The 20,002-nt window shown below is 38.6% G+C and overlaps 1 protein-coding gene across 1 annotated transcript in view; it reads left to right on the top strand.

Moving 5' to 3' along the window:
- The window catches only part of TFEC (transcription factor EC), a 116,568-nt gene extending 107,499 nt beyond the window's left edge, over window positions 1-9,069 (top strand). The window contains 3 exon segments of the mRNA XM_044422926.1: window positions 909-984; window positions 6,623-6,770; window positions 8,692-9,069. Coding sequence (XP_044278861.1) covers window positions 909-984; window positions 6,623-6,770; window positions 8,692-9,069 — 602 coding nt within the window.
- Window positions 9,070-20,002: the final 10,933 nt, after the last annotated feature.

Here is a 20,002-nt window from a genome sequence, read left to right as displayed (position 1 = left end):
TTCTTACATTCATACCATCCTGCATGAGCCTCTTAAAATGAGACTGCATAAATACAGCTACATGTGGCAAGAAAATTGATTCCATGGTTGGATAATTTAGAATAGATTATAGTAAACGAGTAAAGTTTTTAGTAGCTATATTTGCAACAATAGTGTGTACTTTCATTTGAAGGCTCTCTAGTTATGTGAGGCCATTGTGATGACTCCATGCAACCATAATCAAAGCTAAGCAATGTAGGTATTTCATAATACAAACAAAAAATCAAAATGCCAAAATATATTGATTTCTAAATGATAAGTAACAGCAAGCATATGCATGACTCACACTGTGAGATTATTGATTTTAGTTAATTTCCAGCTGTTTCTTTTAAAAAGATCTGGTAACATTTAACAGTAGATAGAGATTTATAATAAAAGTCAAGATTTGCAACCAGACAGTTTAAATGTTTCACTCCAAACAATTACGAATTCATAATAGAGATTTCCTACCTCATTGTTGCCTTCCAACATTATTTGCCAAACATGGTAAAAATATACACCCCATGATGTAACATACAGCATGATTTTATGCTGTAAATTCAAGTGATAATCAACATTATGTGAATTCATTGTCACATTTTACATATAGCTATGCCTTCTTCAGAAATACATTGTGGAAGATTATTCCATTTCTATCATAAAAAGTCTGAGAAACTGTTTAATTGGACATGTTCTCTCTCCAGTACAGTTCACCTAGCCATTTTGTTGTTTTCATGGATTATGTATTTGCAGATATTACAAAGCATGGCCTTTGTGATGTTTTGAAATAGGCATAACATTTTGTAAGAACATAACCATTTCAGTTTCTACAAATAAATTATATCCATTCTCTTGCATTCTGCTATTATTGCAAACTTTCATTTTCATAGTTGAAAGAAGAAGAAGGTACAACATTAATTACCGGATCAAGGAGCTTGGCACGCTTATCCCAAAGTCTAATGATCCGTGAGTTCATCTGTCATTTCTGTCATTGTTTATACAGTTTAAATATAAAGAAAAGGGCAAAGGATACTATAGGTTTACAAGTTCTCAGGGTTAACCGAAGCAGTTTGGTTTATAACATTTTTCTTCTGGCAGACAACTAGAGTGGGGATGAAATGCCTCTTTCAGCTTGAAGAATTAATTGAGTTTTGGGAATTTGCTCAGGGGCAATATTCTAGCGGTAAGTAAGCCGAAGGTGTGGGGCCAAAGGGCATGGGAGCAAAACCACAAAAGGTTCCAGCTGATTAGTTTATATATCAGGAACTGAGGAACTAAATTTAATATCAGGAACTAAGCTTTAGGAGAAGTGTGACAACCTTTTAGGTTGGGGAAAAATATCATCAGAGCCAGAAAAGATCCAAAGTATGGGTAGTTTGGAAAATGGTAGGGCCACAGGAAGGAAGGGTGGGTACCTAAGCAACACCAGAAGACTAGATTGGAACCTCAAGAGGGCCAAATGAGGCCCCTGGACCTGAGTGTAGAGGGGAGCCCTCCAGCTCCCATATGTTACAGTCTGCTTGGATAGAGTCATCTGATTCTGAGGAAGAGTTGGAAAGCTGAGTTGGGCAGATGACTTTGCACTCTCAATGTTACTTGGTGAAGATTCTCAGGACAAACATGGGAAACCATCCCACTTGGAAAAGAGGGAAAAACACCTCCTGGGCTGCAGGAGGTGACTGATTGAGAGGACATTCCTTGACCCTGTCAGGGGACAACAGGCAAATTGAGTGGACCGGTTATGAAAGGTCCAACATTCTTGCAATCTAGCCCCCAAGTAACTGGAAATAAAAACTTTTCTGAAAGGGTGGGAAGGAGAAGAAGTTTCAGTTTGGATTCATCTCTTTATATAGGTAGATGCTTCTCTCCAACATCAAGAATAATTCTACTTTGATTTATATATTTTTGTAACCTGTTAACTTTGGGGAAAAAAGACAGTGTACTTTTCAAGTTTTATCTGAGTGCTGGAGAGGAAAACAAAAAAGAGGGGAGGAGAGACCCCTCAGTGTCCTCATTCTGATCAACCGAGGTGCTACTCAACATGTAAACAACCCACACGTTCACGAGCAATAAAACTAAAGTTCTTTATTGCTACTTGTCTACAAGATTTACAACTCTACAGATAAACTCTTCTGTTGAGGTCTTTGGAATGCAGATGTTAATCCTCTAATGGTGTCTCTCCCCGAATCCACGTGGGACTAGCCCTCCTGGTCACGCCTTTCTTCCCTCTGGCGTAACAAGACCTGCCTTTGCTCGTATCTTCTCAGAATTCTATGATTGGTTGCTAGAGAAAAGTCTATTACGCCCCCTGCGTCTCCTGTGTCATGTTCAGGAAGTTCAGCGTCAGTAGGAAGAGGGACAGCCCGCTCTGACTCCTTCTGAGTAGAACTCGTAGTGTCTTTTCTCTGGCTTTGATGTGGGCTCGGGTGTTTGCTCAATGGACAGGGAGTCAGTGGGAGGTGCAGCTATCTGCTCAGCCACCCCCAGGCTAGGTTGCGGGGTTGGCTTTTGGATACAGGGTCCTAAGCACAAGACCTCCTCGTGAGGTGCTGTCTCTGTAGGGGCTTCAGGCACGACATCAACAGCCTATTGTCTGTGTGTTTGTACTTGTTTGGCATTTGGTGAATCCATATCCCCACTCAATTCATTATCTGCATGATAAGATATGTTACATGTGGTAGGTGAGGGGTAGAGACCATGCATGGCAATGCCATTTAGAACAGTATTTCCTTGGTCAGAGAGATGAGTGCTGTAACTCTAGGTTATCCAGTACTGTTCTGGTCACTCAATTATAAGAACAAGTAACATAATATAATGAAAAATGGCCTCAGGATAGTGCCAACATGACCATACTATCAATCGATCAGTCAATCAATCAAATGTATTGCAGTCAGTGGAGGAAAAATATGTAAAATATACAGGACATCAGGATCTCAAAGCAAATAGATCCAAATTATAGCATAAAACAATCCTGTAGCATTCCTGTAACCATAGATTGGCCCCTGCACCCAATCCTCCCCAGTTCAGGCAGCAGATTGTGTTGTTGGGACTTTTCTCTTGTTTGCATGTCTACAGACAGAAATGTAGCTACTATTGAGCCACCAGGGGGGATTTTATCTTCCATAGGACATTAAATATAAAATTGAGCTGACCTTCTTGGTAGTTTGGTCAGTATAGGGCCCATTGTATGCTGCCTTAATCCAGCACAGAAATTACATAACAGAAGGTATGTTCTATGCATTTTGCTTCCTGATTAAGGGAAAAAACATATCCTTGAAGAAAGGGGATTGCCTGCAGAACTGTTCCAAAGGATTTGGGATTGAAGAACATTAAATCTGGAGATAGCCGTCCATTATAGTACCGATACCTGAAATAATCAGAGATCCTTCAACACTATTTTTATGAATCCTTGGAAGCAGATAAAACTTAACAGCACAGGTTCTTTAGGGGTGGTGCTGAGAAAGCTTTTCTGTATAAGGTTTTATTGGGCACTTGTCATTCCTCACTAACAGTTGAATGGGAACTTCAGAAGCCATAATCTTCTAGTTTCCTTCCTGTGTTTTCCAATTATTTTTGTGCAGGTTTGTTGTTTCTTTGGGGGCTGGGTTGGCAGAGAAAACATAGGCTCTTTTGGAATTGTGGAACAAAGCAACATTCTCCAACAGTGTAGTTGCCCAATGCTACTTGTTCCACTGTGCCACAGCACCCCTTAACAGTTGGATGCTGAAAGTACAGAAAGACAAGAAAAGGGGGGAAATGGTAGAGACTCAATCTTAATCCTGAACAGAATTCAGGATTCTGAATTCAGAAGCAGATGTGGTAGATTTAAAGTCCTCTCTAGAAAACCTGGTAATAGTGATATCAGGCATGTTTCAGTTGTTACTGTTGTCATTTTAATATTTCTCAGTGGGATCAGGTGTTACAGAGTCCTATTTATGTTTTCTTGATTTGTTTTGTATAATAATTGGCCCGCTTTTGGATTGGATCCTTGGCATTGCTAGACCAGTAAAAATAAATAGCCAAATGCTCAGCAGATAGAAAAACAATATTATTTGCAGTTCCAGTGCACATTATAACCTGAGTTTTCATGACACAGTAGCAAGGCATTATTCCTGAGCAGCTTGAGAGCAAGCCAGCACATTAGTCTTGGAAAGCTGACATCTCCAGATGCAACAAAGCATCAGTGCAAAAAGCTGTAGTGAGAAACCAAGGGGAAGCTGGCTGGGGTGGAGTGGTGAGTCCAAGTCTGGACAGGAACACTAACTCAATGGCAAAGCACATGGGTTGCATCATGCAGGGGTCCCAGGTTTGATTCCTGGTGTCTGCAGGAAGGGCGACTACCTGGGACCCACCAATCAGTGCCAATAATTCTGGGCTAGACAGACCAATGTTTTGACTCAGTATGGGAATGGCTCACCTGCACCATTTTAAAGTAATTTCCACAGGCATGTACTCAACAATTTCAGCACAAGTTTTTAAACCAGATCTGTGATGTATGTGTGCATCCCATTCTGTGCATTTCCACATCTCTGCACAACTTTAGGACTGAGACTGACAGCTGGGACTGAACAAGAGAACAATACATTTTGGTCTCCTGCAAGGGGTGTTGGCAAAGCTTTGCTGTGAAGAGTATGGTTTTAAAGCCTAAAGCAGCATTAGGGTTGTCTGCCTATGCTTTCATCTGTGGAGTTCTAATGCTACTCAGCAGAGCCTAAATAGTATGCTGCTACATACACAAACATTATGCCTTTTATTTACTCCTCCTGCCTGATACTTTGGATGGAATATCTGTTGACACTTAAGCCCTTTCCCCACACTCCAAGAACTAAGAAATGCTTGATTAAATTATGGATTTATATAACAACACAAAACTGTGTGCGACTAACGTAAGTACAAGCTTGGCATAACAAGCGATTCTGAATGAACTCAGCAGTGAGAAACTTGATACAATCATAGACCCTTCTAAGAACGGCCCCTTCTGCAACTCAGCTTCTTCTTCTGTAGCAGCTGAGGATGAGTGAATTGGCATACTGTTAGTACAACAGCTGATGCTGTCTCCAGAACTGGTATCACTTCCTGCAATAGAAGAATCATCAATCCGTTTTGAAGATGATTTTGCCCATTGGTTTTGATAAGCCTGAAAAATCTTGGAACATGGCACATAAAATATACCATGTTTCTCTTGCTTGCTGTTCAGATCTTGCTGAACTAAGTATGGACCAATCTGCAGTACTAGGATTCAGTGGTTGTGGTGGAAGACATCAAAATCCTGTTGAACCAGGTCAATAGAAAGGTGACATGGCCTAATGAGGGCCAGAATGGGACATAACTGAGTTTACTGTAGTTCAGATTCAAATCTCCAGAACTATTGACTTAAACCCACTGGGCAAATCAGATATCTTCAGCCACTAGCAAGCTATTTTCTACCTTGTTTTGCCAGTCTCCTTGTCATTGGCAATGTCCTAAAGATCTGCATATCTGTGTACAGAATGGCATATATATCTGTGGCCCTTTGGTTGGAGTCCAGGTGAATCTTTCTGGGGCTTTCTTAACTTTATATAGCTGCTTCTTTCCTTATGCCACCATTTTGAATATATAACCCAGGTCAGAACAAAACATTTTCCTTCCTGAGATGCCTTCCCACATTCCATATATACACACACACACACACACACACACACACACACACACGGGGAGAGAGAGAGAGAGAGAGAGAGAGAACTGGACTGGCACTTGAATTTTATTTCAGTGCTGCTGAGGAGAAAGTATCCTCAACTGCACCTAAGAGCAGAAGGCTAGTTTGGTAGGGACATGGGAAAGGCTACCTGGATTTCTTAAAATCGCCTTCCGAAACCTTGCTGCTGCTTCATAGCATCTTTTGCCAGAGGTGGGTGCACCACTCTGCTGAATGGTAGGGCTGGCCCTATGTCCATATCCAAACATTATTTGATGTACTTTTGTAATTCTGATGTGGTGCAATGGTTGACATATCCCATTGAAGCTCCTGGGAATTGTTTTTGTGAGGATGTTCAGTGCATACTGAGAAGAAATTTGTCATAGTTTGCATTATCATACAGGTTTTGTAGTATGGCAGGTAACAGTTACTAGACTATGTTTTCTGTATATCGTCCTCAGTGACAATCAAATTTAGGTGAGAAATGTTGCTCAAATAAGAATAAAAGCATCCTCATTTGAAATGATCTTCAAAAATTTAGGCTTAAATTCTCAGTAATGTATGCTTCCTACAAGTTCATTAATGCAAAAATACTGCCCATAGATTTTAATCTTAGAGTTAATAATAAAAGCAATTTTCACTAAAAATATAAAAACTTTAATGGCAGAATCATGATATTGCATTTAGCTCTCCCACAAAAAAAGTCATTTTATTACTTTCTTTTGACACTTATTTTCATTCTGGGATTAATTTTACTATATAAGGGCTTCTTAACTATTCTATTAAAATTTCCATTCAGAAGCAATAATATCTAAGAGTGAATAATGGCCATGTAAATCATTATTTCATATTAATGTAAAAGATTTTGTACGTTCTTATGAATTTTGCTGACGTGCACAATTGTGAAAAGGTTATCTCTACTTTTTTCAGTGATATGCGCTGGAACAAAGGAACTATTTTAAAAGCATCAGTGGAGTATATCAAGTGGTTACAAAAAGAACAACAAAGAGCCAGAGAATTAGAACACAGACAGAAGAAATTAGAGCAGGCTAACAGGCGACTTTTGCTTCGAATTCAGGTTTGTATGTAAAAGAATGTACCCATTCAGAACCAAGCCCTTTTCCCTTTTTGTTATACTTTCCCACTGCTTTGTGAACCTTATCTAGCAGTATTTTTGTTTTCATCCTAAATAGTTCATGCAGTAACAGAACAGTGTTACAAAATCCATAAGTGTATCAGTTTTAGGGGTCTTATTTTGCTGGGCTGTCTGTCGCGAGCAACACATTCAATCAGAAAATAAAAAAGAATATGAAAAAGAGTACAGGCTTCACCTACTGTGTATGTTGTTCCTAGATTCAGCCACAGTGGAAGAAAAACAAGAATTTACTTGTTTGTTTAAAATACTATCTGAACATTCAAGAGTCCGGTATACTGTTTCACAGTTTTAAAATGTCCATGACATTGTTTTACCTTGGCGAACCTTATGCCACATTAAATTAAGTCACACATCATCTTTCTGTGGCTTTCTATAGCAGAGAGCACATGATTTGCAACATATTTAATTGGGTAAGGAATCTGGTCTGCTTCTAGATAGCAGGTCTGAATTTTGGTAGATAATTAGTGAGTAGAAATGCTGGCAGGATTTTCTCATCACTTTTAAGTATTTAAAGCAAGGCACAGTGCTTCCAAAGTTAAGCCCTTTGGGGTAGACTCACTTCTTTGTATCAACGTGTAGGACTGGACTTTAATTAGGTGCTTAACAGTACAAGCTTATACATGTTTATGCAGAAGTGAGTCTCCCAATGAGTTCAACAGGACTTATAGGCTTGTACTGTTAGAATTCTCATTACAATAAGAGTGCTTAAGACAATACAACAATATAAACAGATGCTCGTCATATGTAAGCATGGTACCCCTTGCAATGACAAATTGGTCTGTATTTAAAGACTCTCAACTCCAAGATGCTGTTTTACTCTTTGAAAGATGTCCTTGATATTGACTGCATTAAAACATGACAATAAATTGTATTTCACATTATGCAAATAACCCTTGGAGTTGCATAATCCCCACTTTCTGCTTCTGGTATGGCTGCAAAGAGATCACTTGAGTTGGTTTCCATTTTCAATTAATCACAGTTGAGTAGTTTTTCTGTAAACCTTAGTTCAGAAACAGAGGTTTGAAGCTGGCTTGGTTTAGTAAGCCATAGCTAAAACTATCCACAGTTTGTATCGATTTGGACATAACATTGAACTGTGGTTAATTGAAAAGCAGAAGAAAAGCTTCCAGCTTCTTCCTTGCAGTTCTGCCAGACAAGGAGAGAGGAGGGGAGAAAGCTGGCCCAGGCCCAGTCTCATTCACATTAAGTATAAATCATCATAATCATAAACCGTCATTATTCAAAAAGCATAGTTTATTATTATATTTTAATGCAGTCAGCATGTTGCTTGGAAAATAGCAAAACTATGTGTCAACAGTATCAGAGATAGACATAATGCAATTATATAATCATCATACTGTCAAAACAGATGTCAAAATTATATCAGATTTAGGTTTCAGTTTAATATAGGTTGGGATGAGTGGATTTTTCAAACTTGATCTCACTGATATTCTCACTGTTTCATAGTCAATGGTGTGGGGTTTTTTTGGTTCAGCAATGGTGTGGGGTTTGTTTTTTAGCCACACAAATTCATACTTGTGTGCACATTTTATGCATTCAAAGATTAAAGTGAGCCATGCACATTTTAGGAATATATGCAGATATCTTCGCACATATTTTTTCCAAATATGTGCATGTTAACAAACACATTTAGTTTGTTTTGTGGAACATATCAAAGCATAGAAATTATGGATTTCTCACTGCAAATTGAATTTGTGTCCATGTTGTTTAAGAAAGGGTGGACAGGGGAAATCTGTTTAAAGAAAAAGCAGTGGAGTGAACTTCTGAACCAGCACTAATTATAGGTCTATATTTAAAAAAATATTCTTTTCTCAATCTACAGGAACTAGAAATACAAGCACGAGCCCATGGCCTCCCTCTTATGTCTTCAGTTGGCACTGTAGACTTAGCATCCCATGTCATGAAGCAACCTGCATATCCAGAAGAAAATTCAATAGACTATTCTCGACATCTTGCAGTGGTCCAGGAACAACACTCTGACCTTGGTGATACAACTGCAGCCTTTTCTGATCCACTCTCCCACTTTACAGATCTATCTTTTAGTGCAGCTTTAAAAGAACAAAGGTTAGATGAAATATTACTGGATGATACAATATCACCTTTTGGGACAGATCCACTTTTATCTTCAGCATCTCCTGCTGTTTCCAAAGGTAGCAGCCAAAGAAGCAGTTTTAGTTCAGATGATGGAGACGATGTATAACCTGGAAAAAGTACCTAGTTCTAATATGGTGTTGTTGTTGTTGTGGTTGTTTTCACTTCAGTGGTGCTTTATTTATCCTGCTCTTCAATTCAACAACAAAAAGACAATCATCAACCAAACTCATTTTGGAATTTGTGGTTTAGGTGGCAGTGATCATCAAAGAAAAAAGAGCAATAGAATAAGAAATATGCCTTTGCTTGGAAGTGATCAGAAGTGATCATACCCACATTTCACAGCTGAGTTTTACATGGATTCTATTTTGCTAGGAATGCTAAAGATGCTTTTCTTTTAAGCCTTACTCCAGTGTTCCACTGTTTCCAAATATGTAACTGGAGCTGTACAGTATGTTTTCCATTTCAAGGTACCTGAAAGTACTGAGATGAGATGCTAGAACCACAAGTAGTGCAGGCAGAGTGCACTGTTCTGTTGGCCAGGCAAATTCTGAACACCAGGTTCCTACCACTTAAGCCACATCTGCCCTGTCCAAAGACTCCAAGTTACCTATCAATGATAGAGGTTGATGTGCCCACCAGATTGTATTTGGACTACCCTAGCTCTCTAAGCTAGGCCTTACACCCAGAAGAATCTAGTTCAAGCACTGATGTTTCCAACACCAGGTTAAAATACATCTTGGGTGGGGGGTGGGGTATGTTGAATTCCAGAACAAATGAGGAAGTTCAGATCATGTACTTATTGGGCGGGAGCCAGAAGAGATTCCCAATTTCACTGGCTGTGAAGTGGGATTTGGGAGGAAAAGCATGAAACTTACCATGATCACTAGTTGGCTGCTTTTTCCTTTCCTTGCTCTGGAACAACACTGTACCATTTTTTGAGATGACTTGTGTTTTTAATGGAGACTTTTTAATTGCTGTTCCCCTAAAACCACGTCTGTGTGAATTATTCCAGGAGCATTATGGGGGAAATGTTGGAGGCCTCACACACCACTAGCCTGATAGGGTCAGTGCCGCAAAACCCAGCAGTCATGGAAAAATGAAAGAGAGGAACAAGAAAATAAGAGAAGAGATCCTGTCTCACCATAGAAACTTTTCCCAGTTTGAACAGAACTTCACTGTTGGCTCAGCCTGATACTTCATGATTTTGCAAGAATAGTCTAACAAGGAGGGACAGCATTATTAGAAATAGAAAACTAGAAAAGTTGTATTCCAGGCATGTGGCTGGAAAGTATGTGGTTTGTTCCTTAGGACAGCAATGTTTTTTGAAGTGAAACTGAAAAGATAAAAACTTGTTTTTTTCAGTCAGTTCAGTTGTAATCCGTTACACTGAAATTCCAATAATTTTAGTAGAGAGTCTTGTGGCATCTTGAAGACTATTAACTTTATTTGGTACAAGCTTTTATGGACTATTACAGTTCACAAATGGGTCGAGTTGGGGAATTGTAAACAGTGATGTCATATTTTAGTGTTATCAGTATGAAAGAGTTAGATATAGTTTTGGAAGGAAACAAGATCAGAAGAAAGCATGAATGAGTGATAGATAAATGCACTTGTGTAAATGTGTTATGTTTTATACACATTTAAATGGTGAGAAACCCAGAAGATTTAGTGCAGAACCCCTTATCCTTCGCAGTGGGTATAGTAATCTTGCATGCAGTAAAATAACCTTCTTTTACAAGCATAATAATTTCACCCAGGTAAAATATAAGAAGTGAGGCTTGTTATCCGTGCTGTTACATACTACCCTCCAACTATTTTGAGTGGTACATGCAGTAGTGCAGGTAGGTTGGCAACTCTGGGGCAACATCTGTAATGGTAGAATTTGTGCTTCAGTGACCCTGACTTAGTATTAAACAGCTGCTAATTGGAGAGCTTGCCCTTATATTACATGATATGGATGGTTCCAGAAAGGAATAGGTTGCTGCACACACAATTCCTAGATGCTCCTTAAATTATATTTTAAGTTATTACTCATTCTTCTATCTTGTTTTGGACCTAGAAATATTGCCAAGTCCAAAGCCTTGCAACCCAGGCCCAATACCAAAAGGACTGCCTGGAGAGCAGCAAGCAAAGAGGGCAGTAGAAGCAAATTCTATTTTATTCCTGAGATCATGATGGTACTGTGATTTAATGAATTTACAATGCAAAATTGCACATGCCCCAAGGATTATTTTTTTAAATGGGATTGGAAAACAGTGTTGTTATTTTAACATACTAGAAATACTAGCAGTAAAGCATGGAGTGGAAGACAAGAAATGTTAATACACTGTTTCACTGAAGTAAGGCACCTGAGGTCAGTTGAGGTGATTCTTATGCAGGTTTATTTAAAAGGTATTTAAAAGATATTTAAAAGGGTTTATACCTCCCAGCATTTCCCAGAGCACTGAGAGTTGTGGGCCCCTTTTCTGTCTGAACATGCACAGGATTGTACTCATGGCAGTATAAAGGAAGGTATGTGGCACCTACCGCATTATGTCCAGGGTCTTAAATTTATCTAGCTGCATCATTGCATGCACTGTCTTGTTACCTTGACAACATTTCATGCTATACCTATAATAAAGGATTGCACAGGATTAAGTATGTATAATTCCACTGTATATGACAATAACTTCCTTTTGATATCGCATTAATCTGGATTAATCTCCAAAAGATGAAGTTGATTGACCTTTGACTCACAATGGATTATTCAGGCAATGCCATATGGTGGTAATAAACCTCTAATGGACTTTTCTTAAAACATATAGATTGATGAAGTTGTAGAAAGTTAGCAGTAAGAAAGTATGGGTTACTTACAACATTTGTGCTGCTAGTGTGACCCTAGAAAGTATTGTGGATTCTTGATGTTAGAATAATTCTGTATCAAATATTGTAATATATCAGGAAATAAGCTAGCACTCACCTTCCATAATTTTGTTCTCAGAAAACTTAAGTGGTGTTTCAAAAGTGGAAAGAAAACTCTCTAGATAGTTTTAAAGTGGCCTTTCACAGAAAACTATTGAATTATGTTTAAGTTACCACCGGACAAGGTCTTAATGGAGATAAGGAAATTAAATATGAATAGGCAACACAATTTTCTCGTTCAGGTTTTGTGCAGTTGCTTGGCTCTTACTTTGGATCATCTTGAAATACCTTGCCTCTCTTGAAAAGATTTTGCAATATAGTCTCATCAAGGTTTTAAAAGTTTGTTGCATTTTTAAAAAATGTATTATGAAACAATAGCAAGCTATGCCACCAACTGCTGGATTTTACACTAACCTCTTGGACAAGCAGTAACCCATGTGGGCATACTCATAATGTGTACTGATTTTAAAAATAATTGCTGTGCAAATTGTGTTATGTGTCTGCATAGTGCTTTTGGCTTCAGAACTTGTGCCTTTGTTATTTCACCAACACTCAACACCTAGCAAAAGTAAGCCTTGGGAGATCTCATATTGAACTCTTTAGAGAAATGTGATGGTGCTTTCTGACCTAATTCATGCAATGTTTCCCTAAGTGGCAAAGGAGGACTGACCAGACTGATATCTAGTATATGCTAGATATGTAGGATATGTGTCCAAAAGGCTTCCAGTACAGGTTTAATAATGTCTAATTGATATGTGCACTTCATATGGTGGAGATCCCAGGAACTTACCACTGGAATATTCACTGAAGCAAGGGATCTGGATTTTTCCTTCCCTTTTCTAGCAAGAGAAAGACTCATCTTTTTCCTCTGGTATACATGAACTAGTAAACTCATCACTATGCAAAAGAAGAGGAATTGAAATATTGCTGTCTTGTTTAATTTATGAAATAGATATTGAAACTAATTGGACCAAAAAATGACGAAACCCTAAAGTATTTTAAGGCCTGCAATGGAGATATGAAGTGCTAAAATATGTGAAAATATTAAAAAAGAGAAGAACACTGTTGCTTTATAGTATAAAGGACTGAGAATAATTCACTCACTTAATCTTAATAAGAACATTGTTATTATAATACATTTGACTGTTATAGGTTGTATATAAAAATGGAGAATATAAAATTATTGTAATTTTAAATTATGCTAAGTCTTTTAGATCAGTTAAGACATTTACATTGCTATTATGAGGCTGTAGAGTCATTTTTATAGTAATTGCTATTTTTTACTGTTAATACAATCACTTGTTTTCTAAGTAACTGTATGGAGCAGAATATGTTTTATTACATACTTTTAAGCAATCTTTATTAAAATAATTTTCATATGGGCTGGCATTTATGTTTATCTCAGGTATACAATTAGGTCTTTATAAGACCAGCATTAAATTGCTTTGTTCAGAATGACACTATGTATCACATCCAACCAAACAATATAATATCGCAATATAATAAGCACATCCGAGGGGATACCTAGCAGAGATGAAGCGAAAAAACCGCTATGCACTGAAACTATTATAAAACATTATAATCCAGTAGTGTCCCATTATATATTTAATACCATCTCCTCCTTTTTGTTTATTCCTGCTGCTAAGTCTTTGATTTATAAGAAACACTTACAGAAGTTGAAAATAGCTAGCAGGCAGATTATATCTGTTAATTCGTGAAGAAGTTCTACAAACCGCTTTTTATGTACTCGATGTTCCCTAGACAATCTAAATTATACAGAATATTGTACTTTAGGATGTAAAACATTTTAAAAGTTTGATAATTAGGCAACAATTTGGCATTCAGAAGTTATCCATGTTTAATTAATTTAAGTAAGAATTTGAGCTTTAGCATTTAATATTGCAAATACCTTTTTAGAATATAGCTTTTTTAGCATATACTTGTCAGCTTATGTATATAATGGAAGAGTATGCAGTAATTAAATAGGAATATAATTTAATTATAGCTTTGAAACCTTTACACTTACTTTAAGGCACTGCTTTTTTAAAAAAAATATGATTAGTTATACATCAGATTTATTTGCTTTACAATTATTTAATTATCACTCTTTTAATTATTGTTTTGCCAAAAGTGAAAGCTAATAGAACTCTTGCAGTTAATTCATAACTGGATGTACTAGCAATGGAAATTTGACTTTTACACTTGGAGTCCAAAGCTGCAATGGTTTCAGGGTGCTTGAATCCAAAGAATGATCAGCACAAAGCAAAATTGGGTCCTTAAAGGTTAAACAGCATGAAGAAATTGAGTCACGATATACAAATTGAGAAAGCATTGTCTGCCACTTACTTGATTACAGACAATGACATTAGTAAAAGGCTTCCCATCAAATTTTATGTCAGCATCATTTTTATTGACAGACAATGTCGATTAGAGACAAACCTGTGAAGTTTTGACACTAATCAGTGCCAAGTCCACAAATCTAATCAAGCATTCATGAGTAGTGCAGTGTGCCAACTGGTATTGGTTAAATCATGGATACCCATCAACTTAAATATATATCAGTTTCATTAATTGGCAACTACAAGACAAGTGTAGAGTGCTCAGGATAGCAATGATTCTGATATAATCCACCACATTGTGGTTAAATATATGATTCATGTAATAAGAAAAAGGTGCCTGCAGGCTATTGTTCCTAGCATGGATTAAAATTTGCATATTGCTTCTCCTTATGTCAAAACATCTGGTGTCTGCAAATGCTAACATTTCGTTAAAAAGTTGCATGAGCAAGGAAAAGTGGACTGGAGATATTGCATGTGACTCATTCGAGCATTATAATTGAATAAGAGGCTGGGTTATGGAGAGAAAGAGTGCTGAAAAACAATTGCACAGTGCACATTACAGATTCATGGGGAGGGGAGCTCTTCATATTGTGCAAGAACAACCTTTTCTTTCCAGATTTCATTAAGAATGACAATTGTTCTTACTGAGGTCATATGTGACACTGGTGTGTCATTATTAAGGTAATATAGAGTTATTAATTTATGTCTGAAATTTAAAGAGAAGATTTTACCCAGCTGACATTATTAATTCAAATACAGAAGGTCCAGCAATGTTATTCTTAGAGCTCATTGGAACTCTCTCTAAACACACCTTACATCTACCCAGAACACCCAGGATGCGTACATTTCTGATCCTGGTTAGGTGTATTTGAACAACTATTTCTCTCACATTGGTTCATGCAGCCCATGGAATATGTTGTGTAATAGACAGGCTACGGTTTGAAAGACAGTTTCCTTATCAGACTTTTCTCAAAAGGCTTCTCCTGCATTTCTTAATGGTAGGGCAGGTGGAGGTTTTGTGCCCACTGGAATTCAAGAAATGGAACCTCCTGAAGCAAGGCTCCTGTCATACAAGAGAAATCATGGCCCAGATTATGCTTGCCAATGACTCTGCAGAATGAGCAGTAGGGTCAACATATTCTATCAGTTGTACTTTTAACCCATCTAAATAACTGTGCTATGAAAGCAACCCTTCTTGGCATTTTTATCTACACTTCCTTAAGATCCTTATTAACTTAGATCATGATTTCCATACTGTGGGGGCAAAGGTAGCATTCTATGAATGAAACTACCTATTGCACTAATTATGTAGATCTTGCTCAGGCTTACCTTCTGATTTGCTCTAGTGTAAGAATGTATGGATCTATCTGGATCAGCTCTGTTGCTCTCCAGGGAGGAAGGATTAAACCTACCTCACCCTCACCTTGAAATCCCCTGCCCCCCCCCCCCCGCCGCCAAGGAGATTAACAAAAGTTGCTAAAAACTTCTGTTGGTGCCAAAGCACAACTCTGGGATTAGTTGTTGGAATTTCAGGAAAATTTTGAGTGATGGTTTAAACTTACTCTTCTGAAGTGTAGGTGTCCTTGATCTGAATGGAGGACATCAGTGCTTGTTCCAGAGAAAATACAATAGAAAACTGAGCTCCATGTTATGCCCTTAGTGTAATGTGTAGTTTGGTTCTAAATGTTATATTGGTGTCAAAGTGGAAGGAGGTCCTGACCGTGAGGTTTACTCCCCAGCACGTGAATTCAGTATAACAGATGAAAGAGCATTTGTGCATTTGAAATACTTGTGCGTTGTTGTGGTTTCTTGAACCCTCCCACATGCAATGCAACTATTAGCCCTGAAGGCAAACTGTCAAAGGCATCTATGGAAACTTGTTCTCTGAGGCTAGCAACCACCATGAGAGGGGAGGGGTTTCTTATTGAAGCCACAATGGAAGCACGGAGGAGAAATTAAAGCCCATTCTGAGCTCTGTAGTCCCAAGAAAAATCCTCACATTTTGCTGCTATTAACAGTCAAAAAAAGAACCAGCAGCATTTTCTTCCAAGTGACACATTTGACTCCTAGCCATTAATTCTAGGTAAAAGCGGTAGAAGACCACTTCAGCATATTCACTGCATTCTGGAGCATTTGTTTTCAGGAAAGCGCCCCTTTGAAGGTTTGTTTGCCTTCAACCCTTACACAATGTCTCAAAAATGGCCCTCAGGGGTGGTTTGCCCTACTGTTCTGGGTCCTAGAAATGTCACCATTGAAGTGGGACAGATGGGAAAATGTTGGATTCTTACATTCCTCTTGAATCACATTCTCAGAAAGGCAAACTCATAAAAGGCTTTTTTGAAGCTTGGAGGTTTAGCTTATCTCCCTTATTTACCTCTAGGCTCATCATAAGCACAACATTCAGCATTTTAAAGGGTCAGGAAGGCCATAAAATCAAAGTTCCCGATACTAAAACACTATAGTACACTATATGACATTTGTAACTTGCCAAAGTCTGTTAAGACCTAATCCATCAGAATTTTAGGAATTCCACACACATATGCACACATATGTTTTTTCTATAAATCCATCCATCCATCCATCCAACCATCCATCCGATTTGTATGCCACTCCACTAGCCATAGGCTTTCTAGGCAGCTCAAGTCATTAAAAATATCCATAAGTTGACATTTGACATGGGTCATACTGGGTTTCTTATCAGATATGTTGATGCCAGAAAGCAGTGGCACCATTACACCCACTGAAAAACAATGAATGTGTGTTCAAAACAAGCAGCCATTGTGCTTAATAGGTGGTTATGAAATTTTGCTAGCAAATAGCAATCACACAATTGATCTCAGGGACCAAAATGTATGACAGTGAGGAAATATGTCCCTTGGACCAATCTGACGAACACACAATTACGATTTGATGGTGCACCACAAATGAAGCAATATCCCATATGTGATATTTTAAAGCTTAGACTTTTGGATCATCTCTTGATAGTTTAGATGTCATCATATCCCAGGGCCACTCTGCAATTCTGCAGCAGCCCTGGGGGGCTACAGCATGTTCACTTGCGCAGTTTAGTGATTAAAAAGTGTGAGAGAGAAATTTGGGAGATCTGGGTTCTAGTCCCCAGTCAGCCATGGAGCCCACTGGGAGACTTTGGGCAAGTGACAGACACGCAGACCAACCTACCTAACAGGGCTGTTGTTGTGGGGAGAAGATTGAGAGCAGCAGGAGGACACTGTTGTAAGCCACTTTGAGTTCTATGTAAGAAAAGGCAGGATATAAATCTAATAAATAAATAAGTTTAATATTTTTAAAAATCTATAAGCAGAATATTGATGCATGTCATCAATCCTACCATTAAGTACCATTGCATGCCAATAATCAAATGTTACCAGATACTGACAAAAATATAAAATCTATATACCACGTATTGATACATGATGAATATGTCATCAACATTCACAGCACAAGAGGGTTTTTAGGATAACAGGGTGGGATGGTTATGGGAGGGATGCACAACATGGTCTTGATTCTGAATTGTTTGGGATTCAGAAGTTTTGGGATTCTGCAGCAGGCATGGTGGCTACAACACGTCCACACATGCACCCCTCCCCTACAAACACATACAAAGACACATGATTGAATAGACACATACAGACAAGCACGCACACACTTGATGGAGAGTCTGATTTGAGGGCCACTGAGGGAGGAGAAGGTTAAACTCTCCTCTGCCCTGGTCCACAACTACACTGCAAAATGGGCCAGCTGCTTTGGGGTCGCTGGTCAAGCACAACCAGACTGGCTGACACTGCTGCTTTGTGCCATCTTCTCAGATGATTCCTCACTGGTACCTCAAAAGGAATCGTGGCCCCCATGTCACCATAACCAGTGCAGAAAAAGTTATGCAACCTCTTCTGGCCCTTTCTCCTGCTGTTCGCAACTGGCATCAGGGCTTTGGATCTGACTGAAATTGCCAGTCCTTGACTTGTGGTTACCACTAATGTATGGAAGCTGACCTTGCTATGGTTTGAGGATATTAATGGGAACTTCCCAGCTGCTGCGATGTCTTTGGTCTGGGGGTCTATAATGAAAACAATCCAGTTTCAGTTAGGATCTAGCCTAACATGAAGTCAAGAAGGTGTAACCTTCAGACCATAACTTTGGTGCAGTGCTCTGAATGTTTGGTTGGAGTTGGGAAGACACACATTTTAGCCTGCAGGGTGACTTTTGGTCTGCCACTGTGTGCAACTTTGCCCAAACCTGGGGGAGCTATAGGCTGTGATGCACATTCTGGGGAAGCTGAAGAGGTAGTAAAATTATGGGAAGCCAATACCAGGCCTCCAGGGGCTTACAAACCTGAGGGGAGTGAGATGCAGGATGCTGATACGGCCTATCTTCCACAGCTTGGAGAGCTGACTTTGACAGAAGCCCTTGTTTTTGACCAGGGATGCCTTTCCTGGGAGCAGGGTCACAGTAGGAGGTCTCTGAAGAAGAGAAAGTGTTGGGGGCATCTACTTTTATGGCCTGATAACACAAGAGGTGTTCAAAGGAGGTCAGAGGTGTTCAGTAAGATACAGAAACCACCTGAGAGCCAGATTTCCCTTTCAGAATTGAACTTTCAATAGGGATCTTTAGCAGCCATCCACCTGTATTTAAACCAGAGCAACCAGCAGCAGGTTTTGCTGAAAACAACAAATTGGTAACCTGGAAATTTTCCCGCTTTCACTGGAATTGCGAGCTTATTGGGGTTTCTGTATGCTGAACCCCAGAACTGATTCGGTCTTTTCTTGTAATGCTCACGAATAGATTCTTGGCAATCAAGTGTGGGTTTTTATTGGGAGTACAAAAGCTTATTGCTAATTATTGGAATTATATTTTCGGCCTAAGCTATCTCACAGGGTTGTTGTGCAGATACAATGGAGAGGAGGAGAATCATCTGGGCTTTATGAGTTCCTTGGAGGAATGCTGAGATATAAATGTAACAAATAAATAAAAAGATCTTTCTTCTGCATGGATATCTTCCTTTTCAGAGGATATCCTCCTTCCAGCCACTGAAAGACAGAAATAGTTTCTGATTACATAATCACATACTTAGAGTTAGCCAGTTTACCTACTAAGACCACCATCCTATACATAGCTACCTGGGAGTAAGCCTAATCGAACATTGTGGAACTTACATCCAACAAACCATTAAGAAGGTGCTGTAAGGAAATCACATAAAAATATTATTTGAGAAGGGAATTTCATGTGAGCCTTTAAAATCCCCAAACAATATCCCCCATCCTCTGAATAGCTGATTAACTTGGATTAATCCATGAAATGTGTAACTGAAGAAGTTGAATATTAAGACAAGCTTAGCTTTTTTTTAAAGCATGTAATCATTTACATTTTCTTTAAAAACAAGTTTATTAGTTTCTATGAATTTCCAGATATCACCAGTTTACCTCCTAATTGTTTCCTGAAAGGCAAAATTTATTTATGCATCAAAATGTGGTACAGAAGCGAAATTAAAATACAATAATTGAAATGTAAAATGCTCTGTTTGGGGTGCAATCCTGTGCATGTTTAGACAGAAGAGTGCCCCAGCAGTTCATTTTCAAAATACACAATGGCATTCATGAGTGTTTTTCACCCTCAAGTGTTTCACTGGAGTTGACCTTGCTTGTTGACCATGAGATGTGAGGATTCACAATCTTTAATCTTGCCATTAAACAGCTTCACAGATCCTTCATCAGTGCACTAGGTGGCCAAGTCTCCTCTTTTACACTTGCTGGTGTTCTATTTGAAGGTAAGGTGTCCTCTGCT

Source organism: Varanus komodoensis, unplaced genomic scaffold (assembly GCF_004798865.1).
Source record: "Varanus komodoensis strain SLA01 unplaced genomic scaffold, ASM479886v1 scaffold13_1, whole genome shotgun sequence".
Lineage (NCBI taxonomy): Eukaryota > Metazoa > Chordata > Lepidosauria > Squamata > Varanidae > Varanus > Varanus komodoensis.
Note: the sequence above shows the minus strand (reverse complement) of the source record. Positions and strands in the feature narration are given on the sequence as shown.